Consider the following 16205-nt stretch of genomic DNA (forward strand, 5'->3'; position numbering starts at 1 on the left):
AATGTAACCCACTTTTATTGCAAGTGCACCCCCAGAGACATTGTCCCACCTTCACCTACGAGTCAAATTGTCTTCAAAGTATTTTGAGCTGACTGCACTATGGAATGTGTACAAAGAGCGATTCTTGTGTAAGATGTGTCCATGTATGTAAGATCCGTTTTGTCATGGTATATCATGCACACACTAACTGTTATATAAAGTATTTGCTCCAAAGTCACAAAGCATTGTTTTTTTGTTGTTTCCCCCTCCCCCTTCTCAAGTCAATCATGTCTGATTGCAAGCACCTGCTGTGTGGGAGCACAACACTGCATTGCAAACACAACTAAATCAAACTAGATTGGAAATGACTCCCGAGAAGCACATCGGGAGCTTTTCTTAAACAATGTGATGGATTTAGCTGGAAATGCACACGTCCCGCTCAGTCTCCTGCACTGTGACGCCCTTCAAGAAAGGCCCACAGAGCTCCGAAGTTCAGTAAAAACCGTGAGCAGCAGCCCGCCAAGCCCTTCGCCTTGCAGCTGGTTCAAATCTCTACGAAGGTGAGTTTAAGGTTTAGTTCCTTCGTCGGTTCGAGGCACGTGATGCTCACTGTGGCTGACCTCTCTTTGATGCAGACCTTTAGTTATGCGCATCACCTGACTAGGCAGGGGGGCTTTACCAGGATTTTCGCTATGCCCTCTGCTACTGGGGCTTTTACTTCACAAGCTTAACAGTTACAATGAGGAAGTCCAGCACGGGTGAGCTTGCTAAAATAGACATGAGTGCCAAAGGAAAGGCTTGCTCTGCATGTCAAAGGAATGGCCGTTTAACGTGCAGAAGGTAGAGTGGATGACTGTGGCCTGAAAGCTGATGATGATGAGATAATAAATGGCTTTTGGGCTTTGAAGGACCAGGCTGGGCGAGCCATGCTTGAAGACGTACCCTCTGCAGTACGAGGATCTGCTCAAGAGAGCCCGGGTGTCCTTCCAAGCCAGGCGCAGCATCAAGGAGAACTTTAGGCTGGCTCAGCTGGAGGCTGTGGTGCGAATGCTGGAGGAACATGAGTGCGACTTTGTGGATGTTCTCAGAAGGGATCTTCACAAGGTGAGGGCTTGCCATTGTTTTGTTGTTGTTGTTTTTAAAGAAGTGATGACTGACTTTCAATGAATTAAAATCTGTCTTGAACTAGCCCCGATTTGAGACTGTTGTGTCAGAGTTGCTTCTGGTCAAAAATGAGGCTCTGTATGCAATCAGCAACCTCAGGAAGTGGATGCAGCCACAGCAGGTGGAAAGAAACCTGGTGAGACCGTTTTGTTGTTCTGAAAATCTTTATTGAATCGTGACCTTTTGGTGAGGAACATTCCGTGGGATTGCTACAAAGCGGTACATTCTTTTGTCAAAGAAGATTAACAGTGCAAGTTGCTCAGCTCAAGGCTTAAACTGTGTTTTCCACACGTGGGCTGATTGACTCATTGCCCGGTTTTAACGACTAACCGTGAACACGTCTGTTTGGCTCAGTCCACCACTCTGGATGAGTGTCTGATGGTAAACGAGCCCTTGGGGGTCGTGCTCGTCATTGGGACCTGGTGCAGTCCAGTCCAAATGTGCCTGGTGCCACTGGTGGGAGCCATTGCAGCAGGTAGATCCACGCTAGACATAGTCGCGTGTATGTCACCAACACTCGTGATTTATTTGTTGTATAGGTAACTGTGCCATCGTCAGTCCTTCTGTGTGCACGGCTCACACGGCGGCACTTCTCCATCGTCTCATCCCCTCCTATTTGGACAACGTGAGTAGGCCTACAGCCACAACAAAGCACCAGACTTTCATGCTCAATGTTTTATTTAAGTACAGCGCTTTGTGTCTGCTGCTTTGCTGGTTTTTTTTTTTTTTTTTTTTTTTTTTTTTTGTGTGTGTTCTATAAATACAATTGAGTTGTCACATTTGGCAGCAATTAACAGCTGCAAAATTATTCATTTTATTATAAGAATCGTTTGAAAATGTCACTGCGGATACAGTATGCCGTGCACGTTTCTCGTGAGGGCTGTCATTGACACAATGCAGCTGATGAGAGTTGTCCAAATTTGACCTTACAAAGAAAATAAGTCTGTTTTGAATGACAATGTCAGAAAGGGATTCATTTAACATGTTGATTAATGCTGTTGTGGTTTTACTGAGCCGTTTCTAATATTGGCTACGGGAGGGCCAAAAATGTAAGACCACTCTCTGTCGATGCAGTGTAGTCGGAAACCGTTACGGTTAAATTCATATCTCTCACAGTTTCAAGTGTGAGAACATGGTTCTGGTTAGTTTTGGCATTTCAACTTTGTTTAGCAGAACAATATGACAGTATGTAATGCTCTCCAATTCTTGTTTTCCTCAAGGAATGCTTCCATGTAATTCTTGCCGGCATCAATGACTTGGCTGACATTGTGGAACTCAAATTTGATCACGTTTTCTTTTCTGGTAAGAACATTCGCAGCGACGCAATACATCCTCCTACCTTCGTTCGACTCATCTACGGCATTTTTACCCGATGTAGTAATGTTGTTCAATTCCAGGAACCAGAGATGAAGGGATTCAAATTTCTCAAGCTGCAGCTCAGTGTCTGACACCCATCACCCTTGTTCTTGGTGGCAAGAATCCATGCTACGTAGACCAACACTGTGACGTTACCGTCACAGCCCAGCGCATTGCCTGGGCCCGCTTTCACAATTCCGGACAGAGTTTGGTGGCACCTGACTACATCCTGTGCCATTCGGATGTAAAAACCCGTCTGGTCCAGGCACTGAAGTGCTGCCTGATGCGGTTCTACGGTTCGGATCCCAGAGAATCCAGCAGCTTCGGCCGCATGGTCAATCTGGAGAGCTTTAACCGTACGAAAGACTTGTTGTGGAGATCTGGCAAGGTGGCCTTGGGTGGAAAGGTGACAGAGGCCGAGAAGTATATTGGTAAGAACCCACACACAAATAAAACTGGATCATTTCAAAAATGCTTTGACTGAACTATTGTTGTTCTGTGTAAAGCCCCAACCATTTTGACAGAGGTGGACGAGTCAGACCCTATCATGCAACATGATATTTTTGGTCCAGTTCTTCCGGTTCTCTCTGTAAACAACGTGGATGAGACGATTGCCTTCATCAACAAACAAGAGAAACCCCTCTGTGTGTACGTGTATTCCAACAGCAGCAAGGTATGCGGCAGAAATAGAGAACGGAACCACTGTTGATTTGTCAGATATTTCCCTTGATAAATGAATAAAAATCGAGTCCCCCAATTTGAGAATCACTGTTTGAATGTGAAAACTCTTTTTCAAATTGTGTGGCGTTTCAGGCATGGGCTTGAATTCCAAATTGTACAATCTCAGGGATGTTATTAGTTAGGCTTGCTAGGTTCCACTCTGTACGTTCTGCAAGGGCCACATGGTTCTCCTTTTCTCACGGGTTGATGGTCCTGACAATGCAGGTGATTTCAAGCGTCATGAGTGAAACGACAAGTGGAAGCTTTTGTTCCAATGACAGCGCCCTGCAGAGTCTGATAGTGACGCTGCCTTTTGGTGGAGTCGGTAAGTTGGCAGCCTGGATGTGTTTATGAAATGATGTGTGACCTCTTTGTTTTGGGGGCAGGTGGTAGTGGAACTGGTTCCTACCACGGGCGCTACAGCTTTGACACATTCTCTCATCGGAAGTCATGTCTGCTAAGAAGCACGCGCTTGGAGTGTGTCACCTCCCTGCGCTATCCGCCTTACGACGAGCGCAATCTGTCTCTCATGACGTGGGCCAGCAGTCTGTCCTGGAAGAGCCAAGGCTGGTGCCAAATCCTGTGACTTGTGCGGGAGAGTCAAACTGGAACCACGTTTCTGTTTAGACTTCATTGTAATGTAACAATCAGCACAATATCCAGAGAGGGAGGCGGCGGTACATTGATCGAGATGAGAAAGTTACTATGTCCTTGCATACTCGGAGAGAATGAATTTCAGACGTGTAAATGTAAGTGGATGTCGATTTTGGAAAAATTGTATATTCTCACTGAAAGCTTGATATAAAAATGCACAGAGATAAATGTTTTGATCACGTTTATTTATAAAATATGCATATGAATGTACTGTTGGGATTATAAGCAAGCATTATTCGGGTCTTTTGTAGATTATCTCCTTGTTGTTTTCCTTTAGGGCAGCGTATCTGGCCACGGTGAAAAGGTAGTCGCTTAATCTGTGTGGAAAATGTTAAAGCAATGAGATTTATGTTCAAAGAAGGCATGCAACAAATGTCTTCTAGACTAGAGCAATAGAATGACCTGTTTAAAAACCTGGCAACATCTGGATTGGCCTCCCCGGAGCGCACGATTGGAGCAACGCTGTAATAGAAACGCACAGATAAGCCATTAGAATAAGTTATTCATGTTGGTAAAAAAAAAGAGTGCTGAAACTCACCTGCGCTCGGCCCTGCGACAGACTGTCCGAGCTATGTGTAAAGCTGCGCTGCTCTTTCCTCCAGACTGTGTGATGATACACGTTTAAAAAAAAAAAAAAAAACCCACGCACAGACCTTTTAGATGTGTCATTGGGCTTACAGGTAAAATGAAGTTGGTTAGAGGGGGGAGCTCCTCTGTGAATGCATCGATCCAACCTTCCAAGTCCGATATTGGCGTTCCAGTGAATTTGGTTCGAGCTTACGAACAGAAAATGTACAGAATTTAGAATCGAATGCACACTAACTCACTTAAACAGCAAACTTACTGATATGACTTTCTCTTGCAGAAGACTGAGGAGTGGCAATATTGGAGCCAACGTCTTGCAAAACACACTGTATCTGGTTGGTTCACAACAAAAATAGAAATACTAATAGAAATACTTCTCATGAAAGAAGTGACGTAAGAGTAAACCAACCTTATCCAGCTGATGTGTGAACGTGTGGCCTTTCTCAATGCAAAATTCTCTGGCCAAGCTGCAACAATCAATACAATATGATCAATGTGGTGGGCAAAAGGTGTGCCTACTGTAGCTTCTGACTGGAAGAGAACTAACAGATCCTTACCCTATAGCTGATGACAGTTCGTCTGTATTTCCTAAAGCTTCAAAAATATGATCTTCCTTTGGTCTTCTTTCTCCAGTAAATGTGCTTGAGAAACCTAGAAGGTGAAACAAACAAACAAACAAACAAATGAGGATGTACATCAGTGACGCATCTCTTTTCTCAAGTTGCAATCAAAACAACCTTTGTCGCCTGTTTTGGTGTAGATTTTGGGCACTTTATTGTCGCTCTCAGCGGCGTAACTAGTATAGAAATAAGGCATAATTAGGACATCCGGTGCTTATCTAAATTCATCTTTCAGACCTTAGCTTCTCCACATCTACATTCACACTCAATTCATTACGAAGGCTAAAGTTACGTGAACGGTATTTGAGGGAATCTGCAATATGAGCAGACACCAAGTGGTACAACCTTCTCCAAAGGAACGACGTTTCCCTTGTCTGCCTGTCGCTCAATTTTCTGGCAGTCCTCTTAACACACAACCGAAGCGAAGGGTTGCTAAAAAACAAAGCCATGTTTAATTTGTATACAGCATCGCATTGGAGTCCTTTTGTCCTATCGAACTTTCCGTAGATCATCATGGGCGTTTCATGTTATGGCACGATTGGATAACTCACCGCGTGGTGGGCAGAAACACGCATGCTGATTGGTTAAAAAGATAAGAAGGCTTGCTTGCCTTGTAGCTGATTGGGTATTATTTGCCAAACGTGTCCTGGGGTAGTCAGCTGTGCGTTTAACGCAATGCTAGCGGGCTGCGTCATTTTAGCCCACTGCGACCCAACCCGTCTCATGACAGTTGCTTTTTACGCACATTACTGTACGAACGTCCTCAAATCTTCGTTGACATAAATGAAAGCGTTAGTACCGATATTGTCAACTGTTACGACTCTTAAGGCGTTAGCATTAGCTTGATGTGGCTAAGATAGCTACTTGGTTTCACAGGTTATCTAGCTGTTTTTTGAAAGACTTTTTGTTTTTGTTTTTGTTTTTTTCCTTGTGAAAATATGCGTGTTCAGGAATGCATCGTATCTGCTCCGGGAAAGGCAATTCTTCACGGAGAGCACGCAGTTGTACACGGAAAGGTAATTTGCCAATGAATCAAAGTACTCACAGGCTGACTATAACACAGCCATTTAAACTTTTGCGTTTTCTCCTAATAATGTTCTCAATGCATTCGTAACAACTACATTTCAATATAGGACTCAATCCCTCATTTCATATTTGTAACTAGTGCTGACCAATGACCGATTTACTCGCTTTTGTTGATGCATCACAGGTTGCACTTGCTGTGAGTTTGAATCTGAGAACATACTTGAAGTTGAAAGCCACCCACACCGGTAAAGTTTGCATCAACCTCCCAAACATTGACACCTTCCTCTGCTGGGATGCGGCCGAGTTGAAGCGGATTAGACCGTTTTCATGCGGTAAGGAATGTTCCCAATCACATTATGTTGCTATTGCATCTCATAATCTGAAGACCAATTGTAGTGAGACAACATTTGATATTGTCCTATCCTGCTCACAATCATTATGGTAAACAATCTGCACGCTGTGTTATTGTCCCATTATGAACAATAATCATCAACCATCTTACTATTGATGTTGGACCTCTCGTCTGATTTTTCACAGGACGGCACGAGGAGGTAAAACGTCTAGATACTGAACGTGTGAAGAGGTTACGGGAATTTGTTGGGGTAGCAAATGGAAACTTGGATGCGAGTGACATGGCCACCTTGGCGTTCCTCTACATCTACCTCGCCCTGTTTGGATCAGGGTACGATGCATTCAGTTGTTCACGATATATTTTTGTATTTGTAAACTAGATCTCTCTCTGTCTAATTGGAACAACAATTAGAGCAATAAGAAACACACGACACGTACAGGAGACGAGCTTATTTGTATCCACTCTCGACCGTATGTGACATGTCAGCTAATGTCACTCTTGTATGAGCGGACCTTGATTCAAAGCAACGACTTTCTTTTCCTCCACTTTATAGTGAGCTGCCAAGCTTGACACTGTCCGTGTGGTCAGAGCTGCCGACTGGTGCGGGACTGGGTTCGAGTGCAGCCTACTCTGTGTGTTTAGCGGCAGCTCTGCTTTGTGCAAGTGGCGCCATGCCCGCTCCTCTCAAAGAGGGGGACCACACTGCCAGGTAATGACGTTATACTGTATGTGATCACAGCCGTCTAGCCACGCTGCAATACTTAATGTAAAATAAAATGAATTGGTATTCATTATCATTATCATTATTTCGACATACCACATTTGTGTTGAATAGCCAAAACTGCTTTTAACTAAAAGAGTTGAATTCATGACATTCATGTATCAGGACATGGGATCATTTATATTAATGGTAAAGATGATGAGACAAAAAGATAACCCTAATCATATATTGAACATTTTTTTGTAACTATAAATATATCTCTTTTTTTTTTTAATGAATAAATGTTTACATGCATTGTCACAGACCTACAGTTTTATTACAGTATTGTCTTATTGTTAGTCACGAAACACCCCTTTATTCCCATTCCCTCCATCATCCCAGTGATTTGGTCTGGCAGATTATCAGAGTAAATAATGAGAATAACCTTTGCAGGTGGCGTCAGGAGGACCTGGAGCTGATCAACAGCTGGGCCTTCCAAGGCGAGATGGTCATCCATGGTAATCCTTCTGGAGTAGACAACGCTGTAGGGACGTGGGGTGAGGCCTCGCATATGCTATCGTACTTATTTTGCTGACCCTTCTGTCCCTCCATGGGCACTCTTTTAATGGAATCACTGGAGTATTATTTTGCAGCACCAGTGTTCATTGTCGTCAGACGATCATCGCTTTAATGACTGATTTGTTTCCGCGCAGGAGGCATGCTGAGGTTCTTGGCCGGGACGATAATACCGCTGAGCAGGTAGTGACACTGATTAAACTCCACAGAGTGGCTTCATAAAATCACAGCACATAGTTTTCTTTCAGAATTAATGTCGATGGGGATCAATTGTCGTCTCAGCGGGCAGACCGAGAAGCAATTGAGTTCAAGCCTCTTTTTGTGTTTTGCTTTACTTCCAGGGTGCCATTCTTAAGAATCCTCCTCACTAACACTAAAGTGCCACGTAGCACAAAGGTACTTGTTGCCAAGGTGAAGGACAAAATTAACAAGGTACGAAATGTTTTCTCCTCCCCGACGCGTTACCTGCCGATGTCATAATTAATATTTCCTTTGTATGGCCCATACTCCAGAGTGCTGTCATGAAATATTAAAATTCAACTCTTAGCCAGTACCCCTGCGTGTGCTGTTTCCTTGGCGACAGCAGTAGTTGTGCACACTTTAGCCTCCATGTTGTGGCAGTGTTGAAGTCAGACAAGCACAGATTAACCTGTTTTGTTTTTCTTTTATAATGAGCAATCTATCACCATATTAAAAAAAAAAAAAAAAAGATCTGCGTTTAGTTGAAGCGAATGGTGACAACCTTTTTTCCCCTCCTCCAATCCCATAGTTTCCCACTATTTTGACCTCTGTGCTCGAATCAGTTGATGCCGTTTCCTGCACTTGTGAGAAAGTCCTCTTCGAGATGACCTGTGAGCCCATCACAGGAGAGCACTACGATGTTTTAGAGGTACGCAACCTCCCGGGTTGTGCCTGGATGCTTGTTAGGCTTTGGAAACATTGTTTTGCCCATAGGAAATACCGTCAATAGAATTTATCGAGGCACAAACTGTTGCCATCATAAAACCTTTATTAACTTTATAATAAGTAATAATACACACAGATTATATGACATGTAGTTACTCATAAAATAAACTCCGATCGAATGTTAGAATCATTTCATTGATTGAAGCATCTCGTATCTCCACTATTACCTGATGATAAGAAGCTTTTCTTTTTGTCTCTTTTGTACTTGTAGGAGCTCATTGATATCAACCAACATCATTTGAATATAATGGGGGTGGGACACCCCGCCCTGGACACCTTGTGTCGGGTCACGCTCGCCAGGGGTCTCCACAGCAAGCTAACAGGCGCAGGGGGAGGGGGCTGTGGCATCACTCTTCTAAGACCAGGTCGGTAGTTGTCAGTAGTTGGTTGTAGGGGAAAAATGCCGGACATTTCATAATATCTAGTACAACCTCAAATCCAATAAAGTTGGGACGTTGTGTTAAGCATAAATAAAAACACAATACAATGATTTGCAAATCTTGTTCAACTAATCTTTAATTGAATACGCTACTGTTTTTATTTATGTTCAACACAATGTCGCAACTTCATTGGAATCGGGGTTGAAAATGATATACAGTGTCCCCAGCAAAAATACAGTCCAATAATATGACGAAGCACCATTTATTAAATGCCAGAAGAATCGTTCAAAACATACACAAATCGGTCTTTCGCTGGCGCTGCTGTCAGCCTGTTGCCGGTGGTTTGGCACGTATCCGCCACAATAAACGGGTTTCCTATATGTACTCCTCACTCACTGCTTCCTCATATCATTTTATGTCCTCTCTCTCTCAGTATCTACAATAATGACTTGACTTATTAATATTATTATTATTTTTTTTTGTTGTAGAAACGGACTCTGTCGTAATCCAGAGTACAATTCAGGACTTGAAAGACTGCGACTTTGACTGCTGGGAAACAAGTATTGGCGGGCCTGGTGTCCAAGTGCATTCCCCCCTCTCTGTAAAGGAGAATATTTTCGAGATCTTAAACCGTTACTGAGATGCCACCGTCACCATGGATGTGCAGGTGAATTTATTAGACGTTCACAAGGCTTGACCTACGGTCAACCGCTGCAGTGAACCAAGGAACATTTTCCCACTGAGCAAAAGTGGACTGAATGTGTATTTTGCATCTCATTGACTCATAGTCGTGTGGAGCAAACTTTGTCCGCTTGATGGCGATAGAGTTCCACAAATTCATCTTTAATGGAGCGCCCATTACTAATTAATTGTAATGTAATTGCTGAAGTGCAGCGTTGCACTCTTTTGATTCTACAGTCCCAAAATGATTATGAAAGTGACTAAGAATTGAGTTGTACATTGTTACGTTCAGCTAAAACATCTTTTTAATACTTAGTTCTTCCTAACATTTTTCTCGGCCTAAAAAACATCACAAGTATACTGCAAATGCTGCGCATACAGACGATGGATCTGTTTGCAATATTCCCAATTGGTGAAAAAGGTCATTCTAGGATTTTGAAATTTTTGAATTTCCATCTTTTCTCCCCTGAAATGCCACGAAGATTAAGTAGCGCGTTGTACGTGAATAAAGGACATTTGTCACCCTCCCTCTCTTTTCGCCTGGCGCCCCTTCTGTCCCCTTGAATTGTGTCATCTTTATGTTCAGCGAACATCACCGCCTACAATCTTCCATTCCCCCCCCCCCCCCCCCCCCCACCCCCCCACCCCTTTGGCAGTACACTGCTGCACAGTTGCCCCTAACCCCTGCTGGAATTTAATTACCACTGCGCTTTTCAATTGAACCGGCATCGACAAGAGGGTGGGGGGGGCACCAAGAGCGAGACAACACAGGCTGTTTCATTTGAAGTGCCTCTCTCTATTCTCTTTCATTCTCACTCATTTTCTTTGCTCCTGTGAGCCACAGATGTTTATTTTTGTATCTTTTATTTTCTTAACGTCAACGCCTGCTTCTTTCTGCTCTGACGAATACAATCTCAGCAGGCTGTAAGATTATTTGGGATAACACGGGAAGTCAAGGATTTGCAGAAAATGCCTAAATTAGAGGGATCTGATTAAAACAAAAAAGAGAGAGTTAAAGAGCAGAGAAATGCAGGCCATGTCAGGTTAAATGCATTTTTTATTAATTTTGTGTGTGTGTGTGTGTGCGGCCAGATCGAAATCAAGGATGTTTAATTGATATTATCCAAGCCGGATTGACGCTAGAAATGTTAAATGTGAATTTGCCGAGTGGTCATGCTCACCAGGGGTACTGCGGCCGGAGGGAGAGCTTGTCAGGAGTCATTAAGTTTGAATACACAACCGCAGCTGACTGACAACATGTCATGTCGCTGATGGCCGGCGGTTTTACAAACAGGGGCTTCAGTGACTTCCTGCGGAGTGTTCACGTGTGCCGCTCTGGACTCGCAGGCTTCGCAATATATTGTCAGCTCGTATTATCAGACAACAGTTTAATCTTACGCATTTACAGTAGCTGAGCTCAGCGGGGCCCATTTTCCCCAGCGCTCCTAGGAACAAGAAACGTCAACATCGTGAGCTTGTTCACGATCTTCCCGGGGGTGTTTACCCTTTCGGTGAGCGAGGTGGGAGGTTTTAGTACATTTAGTTCAAGGGGTAAATAATGCTTTGTCCTCGTTGTGCCCTGTCCCTCGTAAAAATCGTCCATTTGCAATCTACATAATGTGTGTCAGCACCCACTATCTGGAATCGCACGCACGCATATACTGTACATAGATTTGGAATGTGCGACCTTACAAAACAAAAAAAGGTCTTCTCCGTAACCTTAGCCCGTCTACCAGCTGTGAACAATGGCGGTCTTGTTATTGGGGCCCGTTGACCATTCAAAAAAGAAAAGTAGTTTAATGGTAATGCAACTCACTTACTGAACTAACCCTAAAGGAAATGTAGACCAAGAGGTAGAGTAGGTCGGTTTTGGGTGCCAGTTGTTGACTGTATACAACATCAATGCTACATTTCACCATAACTAGCACGTTTTGACAAAAAGCCGGCATGTTACGCATCGTATCAAAGCAGCCCCGTTCACGAGGGTTCGGGTTTGCTTCCTCCATTTTCTGTACCGCGTATTATGTCAAGGGTCACGCGCGGCAAGAGCTGATCTAGGGCAAAAGGTGGAGTCCACCTTGGGCTAACGTCCAGTCAATAGTGATAGTATGAGAAACTGAGAGGGAATTTATCTCATGCCAAGTCATTTATGTGCGCTACTACACTAGAAATGGCGTTTGGTATGTCAAGTGACATTAAAAATCCATTTTCTGCAAAGCCAAATCAGATATATCCCGAAAGTGCTTCTGACAAGGTTCATCAAATATTGACGCATAATAGCATTGCTCTCTTCCTCCTGACCTGTGAAGCATTTCTGGCTGTGTGACCCCTTCCGATACATAGTTTTGTTCTTCGGGTTCCGACCATTTGATTGGTTGGCTGTCAGGCACATCGCTCTCCAAACGGGCCCTCTGTGGATATTCCCTCCTGTGACTGTTTATGTTGTAAACATCTGCAACCCTTAACACACTTTGACTTCCAGTCCTCGTACCTTTTTGTTCCTCTCCATCACAGAATTGTATCATGTCATTGTATTGATCCAGTAATTGATTGTGTGAAGCAGGTACCTGCGACACCCTTGTCATCCTTCAGTGCCACTAGCGCGCTTGTTTAATTGTAGACAAAAGCATCTGTCTTTCTTGCTGCCTTTGAAAAGAGGCATTGATTTTTATGTCTTTTTAGAGCACCCTCCGTCCTTGCTCTGGCTCATTGTGTCGAAGCTTTGCTGGAATGCACAAGTACAGAATATGTCACCACTTCAAATGAATGTTTTTTTGTATCTTCACGTTCTGTCAGTCTGTTGTGGAACCCTTTCAGTTTAGACTTTACAGCTCGTAAATATTTTGTTATGCTCTGTGCTTTATGCTTTTGAAAAGAGTTTATGCTATTTGTATCTGTTTCCATCCATTTAATTGTTTTCCTGTTTATGCACGCACTTCCGGCTCTCGTGCCAGAAATGCATTTTTACTCTGATTGCATCTAATAATGTGAAACCAGTAATCCTCACATAATCTATTCTTTAGAAAAAAAAAAACTGTGTAGAAACTGGCACAGAAATATATTCAGTGCACCAAGGTTTTTCTGGAACAACAATATCCTAAATGAAATTTGATTAGCATTCATTTGACATTAACATTCCATAACATTCATACTTTGAACTTGCTTTGAATTAGAAATAGGTTCTCATCGTTTCGCTGGGATTGCAGCCAATCCAATGGATCCTTTTTTTTTTTCTCTCTCTCTCCCCCCCCCCCCCCACCATCAGAGGCTCAGGGATGAGGAGGATGATCTCCAAAAATATTATCACATGACAGTGTGTGATTGATGCGCCATTACAACGTCAGCCAGATGTACTTAAAAACCAATGGCACAAATGGATTTATGAAACAGTTCGAAACAAATATTCCCATCTCGAGTTATTTGCAGTCACATCCTAATGGATGTTCTCGCTTGTCTGTCTCACTTTCTGCATCTTTCTCCCCTCACCCCACTTTGTCGATAGACCTCTGGGGTCATGTAATTACAATAGGACAGGTAGGAGTGTTCATATTTCAGCCGCTGCTTGCAAGATAACATCTAATAATCCAAAAGCGTTGCAAAACGGGTATCTTGTCGCTCATGCATTATGAATGAGGCGCTGATTGCTTTTTTGCATAGATTAGCAATCATTTCACCGAAAATGTTTCATAAAATGTGTGCTCGGAGGGTTGTGTCTCCTTTCAGAGGAGTTGAGGTGACGCATCCCACTTCTTTGTGCGAGATAACTCAGATCAGGTAATAGCACTTTCCCCCCTCGCTTTCTATTTCCCTCTGCATATCATCACAGTGGCAATAAGTGTGATTTTTAGCCCACTTTGCAACTGATTGCTCACTTGGTTACTGCATTCGGAAGCTGCAGTGTTGAGCCAAGGCGCGAGCGACTCTGTCAAACGATGTAAACGTATGCAAGCTCCAGAAGTGCCTCAACATGCTCTCCGTCAGACTAGAACAGTGCTCTGCGCTTAGCGTCACACTAGAAGAACTTGAAGGCTGGCACGAGTCCCTCGACCCCCTTATGTACAAATGTGAGCGCCTTCGTTCTTCATCCGTGCTTTATTCGGCACAGTTCCGACTTACTTTGTATTACTAGGCCCATTTCCACCACTACAGCATGCGGTTAGCTAGCTGCTCTGCCCGCCACGCGAGAATGCATCTTCCCTGGGTGCCGCAATTGACAGAAGAGCTCGCTGTCGTCATTCGAAAATTCCAAGCAAGGAAGTGATGGCGAAGACGAGCCGAGAACCTTTTAGCTCTCAGGCTAGCGCGATATATTTTCCATAAGAAAGATGCAATAACACTCATATCTCGTCATTTGACACATTCAGCGGACACGCCGACAGGGTTTGAGAGCAAAGACAACGGCCTGATTTGAGATACGTCGCATGTTTCGAATGATTCAAGTTCGGCAGGTTCATGAACAACACTTCTCCGTGGCGTGTCAGATTTTAGATTTTGAAATTTCCTTTTCAACGGCCTCATCGCATCATTTGACCGCTGGACGCTCCACTGGGACGCACTTTGAATGGGAAGTCCTTTAACAATGTGTAACTTCTGGTTTATGTTCTTTTGATTCTCTTCCCGTGTTCTTGCGGGTCCCTGCAAAAATAAAGCAACACGCGCGGAATTAATTCCTCTGCTGGCTGAACTGAAGGATATGCTTCCCAAAAAATCGGTTCCAAGTCCAAAACGTCCCACCGCTTGAGGTGTTTGATTTTTGAAGTGTCACGCGATTAATGATCGGGTCAGAGTTAGAAATCCCAAGTGAGCTTTTCTAACCTTCAGTCAGGAAATATGATCAATTTCAGACACGAGAAGCGCCATGAGACAAAAGTAACCGAAGACACAACTTTTCGCACGCAAAGCTTTAGATCTTGTCGGCCGAATTCGGTTTCGGGAAGAATGTGTACTCGCGTGGATGTCTGTGCCGTGTCTCCCGTTGTATCCCGTTGTAACCCGTTGTAACCCGTGGCCTCTGCCCCTTCCCCAGATGGGCGGCCTCTCAGCCGAGGCCCCGTGGAAGTCGCTGCCCTCTGCCTGACAGCCTGTCACCGAGCGGGGATTTATTTATTTTTTCCTGCAGGAGATGGTGTCTGATTGGGAGCAGTGTGTGAATAGCCCTGTCACGCCCGATAAGCCAGCAAGACGACCTGTGACGGGGACATATGGCATGTTTGACAGGGAGAGAGGGCACGAATCACACTGAATGATAAAATGGTGTTTTTTCCCCCCTTTGGCAATGTCATGCTTTCAGGCAAGCGTGGGGACCATCGTTCACTCAAGCGGCTGACTCCGGCCTCCTTCAAGGTTCTGGCTTCCTGTAGCTCGTGCCTGGCCAGTTCTGGCACCGCAAAACTCTTCGACTCGCAGCTGCTCTGTTGACTTGTCGACGAAAAGGCCATAATTGGATATCGGTCTAATCTAGTGATGTAGTCCGGGAAATTCATCTTGCCGGTCTGTCACACACTTACTGATGAATCTCCGCGCCGGCTCATCAAGATGACTCTAATTGATAGCTTCAGCCTCCTCCGGACTGTGGTTTATTTAAAGGCTCATGCTGACAAATAAAAGCAGAGGAAAGAGGAGGCTGACAAGCTTGAAAAAAAGCGTGGCGTTTAACTGCACGCCTCTCATCCTTCCTGGCAGCCGGGGTCCTGGCTTGTGTGTTGCAGTCTCGACTCCCGTCCTGTCAAATGTCACTTTGTCCGCTCGGGGCTGTGACAGGCAGTCCAGGTGTCACACTCAGGCTTCAGTTACCTCAGCTCTTCTCCCCATAGGCTCACAGTCTTAATACCCTAACCCTCTCAAACCCGGCATATCTCGCTCCCTTGGGGCTCCGCTCGTGGACTTCGTTCTCTGTCCGTTGGGCCAGAACTTTGTCTCCCCGTATTGAAGATTCAGTCGAGTGGAACCTCCAAAGTTGAACACGGGCAGTGCCGTGTCACTTGTTGACTTCCGGCGTTTCTCTAAGAGCTCCGTTCAACAGTTTGGAGTACTGGACAAACAAATTTGTCCTCGTGTGTATCACTGACATTCATTGGCATTTGTTTTTTTATTCACTTTTAATTCATGAACCTTGATCAAACATTGTACTGTATCGTATTCAGAGACGTTGTAAGATGTTTAAAAATATGCATTGGACTAAATAATACGATGGCGAAATAAGTACCAATATAAAGAGCAACACTAAAATACAGGCGCGTAGTAGGACTAAAGCTTTATCAAATATGAGCCAGAGGTTTTATTCCTTAAGTTGTAGTATTAAAAGGGAAAAGATGCTATTTTGCAAGAGTACAGTTCAAATTTTACTTTAAAAACTTCAAATTACACAGTCATAATAAAATGACATGAAAGAGTTGGGATGATATGGGGAAAAACAACACCCCAAGAGTTACAGGGGAAAAACTCTA

The 16205-nt window shown here is 44.0% G+C and overlaps 3 protein-coding genes across 6 annotated transcripts; 2 read left to right on the forward strand and 1 right to left on the reverse strand.

The window, feature by feature from the left end:
* The first annotated feature begins 258 nt into the window (after positions 1 to 258).
* On the forward strand, positions 259 to 4084 carry aldh3b2 (aldehyde dehydrogenase 3 family, member B2). Of its 2 annotated transcripts, XM_061768215.1 has the most exons (11): positions 400 to 539; positions 615 to 819; positions 888 to 1083; positions 1169 to 1279; positions 1498 to 1618; positions 1683 to 1768; positions 2364 to 2445; positions 2541 to 2930; positions 3006 to 3172; positions 3445 to 3544; positions 3606 to 4084. In XM_061768215.1, the coding sequence occupies exons 2-11, from the start codon at positions 719 to 721 to the stop codon at positions 3803 to 3805; spliced, it is 1554 nt and encodes a 517-aa protein (XP_061624199.1). In that variant the 5' UTR covers positions 400 to 539; positions 615 to 718; the 3' UTR covers positions 3806 to 4084. The 2 variants fall into 2 exon arrangements, with proteins under 2 accessions (XP_061624198.1, XP_061624199.1); XM_061768214.1 differs by lacking the exon at positions 615 to 819 and having other exon boundaries at positions 259 to 539.
* On the reverse strand, positions 4040 to 5582 carry mmab (metabolism of cobalamin associated B). Its single transcript, XM_061768216.1, has 9 exons — positions 5424 to 5582; positions 5196 to 5254; positions 5016 to 5109; positions 4868 to 4925; positions 4718 to 4790; positions 4552 to 4649; positions 4412 to 4476; positions 4276 to 4335; positions 4040 to 4190 (listed from the first exon to the last, which is right to left on the reverse strand). Exons 1-9 carry the CDS (start codon positions 5525 to 5527, stop codon positions 4106 to 4108), a joined length of 696 nt encoding a protein of 231 aa, XP_061624200.1. The 5' UTR covers positions 5528 to 5582; the 3' UTR covers positions 4040 to 4105.
* Positions 5583 to 5711: 129 nt separating this feature from the next.
* Positions 5712 to 10292, forward strand: mvk (mevalonate kinase). 3 transcript variants are annotated; one of them, XM_061768218.1, is made up of 10 exons: positions 5712 to 6094; positions 6289 to 6436; positions 6642 to 6786; positions 7010 to 7165; positions 7610 to 7713; positions 7870 to 7915; positions 8074 to 8164; positions 8502 to 8621; positions 8910 to 9067; positions 9567 to 10292. In XM_061768218.1, the coding sequence occupies exons 1-10, from the start codon at positions 6017 to 6019 to the stop codon at positions 9622 to 9624; spliced, it is 1104 nt and encodes a 367-aa protein (XP_061624202.1). In that variant the 5' UTR covers positions 5712 to 6016; the 3' UTR covers positions 9625 to 10292. The 3 variants fall into 3 exon arrangements, with proteins under 3 accessions (XP_061624202.1, XP_061624201.1, XP_061624203.1); XM_061768217.1 differs by having other exon boundaries at positions 8910 to 9063; XM_061768219.1 differs by lacking the exon at positions 8502 to 8621 and having other exon boundaries at positions 8910 to 9063.
* The last annotated feature ends 5913 nt before the right edge of the window (positions 10293 to 16205 follow it).

Source organism: Phyllopteryx taeniolatus, chromosome 3 (assembly GCF_024500385.1).
Source record: "Phyllopteryx taeniolatus isolate TA_2022b chromosome 3, UOR_Ptae_1.2, whole genome shotgun sequence".
In the NCBI taxonomy this organism is placed as follows: domain Eukaryota; kingdom Metazoa; phylum Chordata; class Actinopteri; order Syngnathiformes; family Syngnathidae; genus Phyllopteryx; species Phyllopteryx taeniolatus.

What these genes read in the sequence shown, in the direction of transcription:
- aldh3b2 (XM_061768214.1), top strand. Translation starts at nt 388, where the DNA reads ATGGATTTAGCTGGAAATGCACACGTCCCGCTCAGTCTCCTGCACTGT. An exon ending in AGAGGCCGAGAAGTATATTG is followed by an intron (nt 2,931 to 3,005) that starts GTAAGAACCCAC and finishes TTCTGTGTAAAG; the next exon opens with CCCCAACCATTTTGACAGAG. An exon ending in TGTATTCCAACAGCAGCAAG is followed by an intron (nt 3,173 to 3,444) that starts GTATGCGGCAGA and finishes CTGACAATGCAG; the next exon opens with GTGATTTCAAGCGTCATGAG.
- mvk (XM_061768217.1), top strand. Translation starts at nt 6,017, where the DNA reads ATGCGTGTTCAGGAATGCATCGTATCTGCTCCGGGAAAGGCAATTCTT. An exon ending in AGCACTACGATGTTTTAGAG is followed by an intron (nt 8,622 to 8,909) that starts GTACGCAACCTC and finishes TTGTACTTGTAG; the next exon opens with GAGCTCATTGATATCAACCA. An exon ending in CATCACTCTTCTAAGACCAG is followed by an intron (nt 9,064 to 9,566) that starts GTCGGTAGTTGT and finishes TTTTTGTTGTAG; the next exon opens with AAACGGACTCTGTCGTAATC.
- mmab (XM_061768216.1), bottom strand. Translation starts at nt 5,527, where the DNA reads ATGGCTTTGTTTTTTAGCAACCCTTCGCTTCGGTTGTGTGTTAAGAGG. An exon ending in GAACTGTCATCAGCTATAGG is followed by an intron (nt 4,926 to 5,015) that starts GTAAGGATCTGT and finishes TGATTGTTGCAG; the next exon opens with CTTGGCCAGAGAATTTTGCA. An exon ending in TGCAAGAGAAAGTCATATCA is followed by an intron (nt 4,650 to 4,717) that starts GTAAGTTTGCTG and finishes TCTGTTCGTAAG; the next exon opens with CTCGAACCAAATTCACTGGA.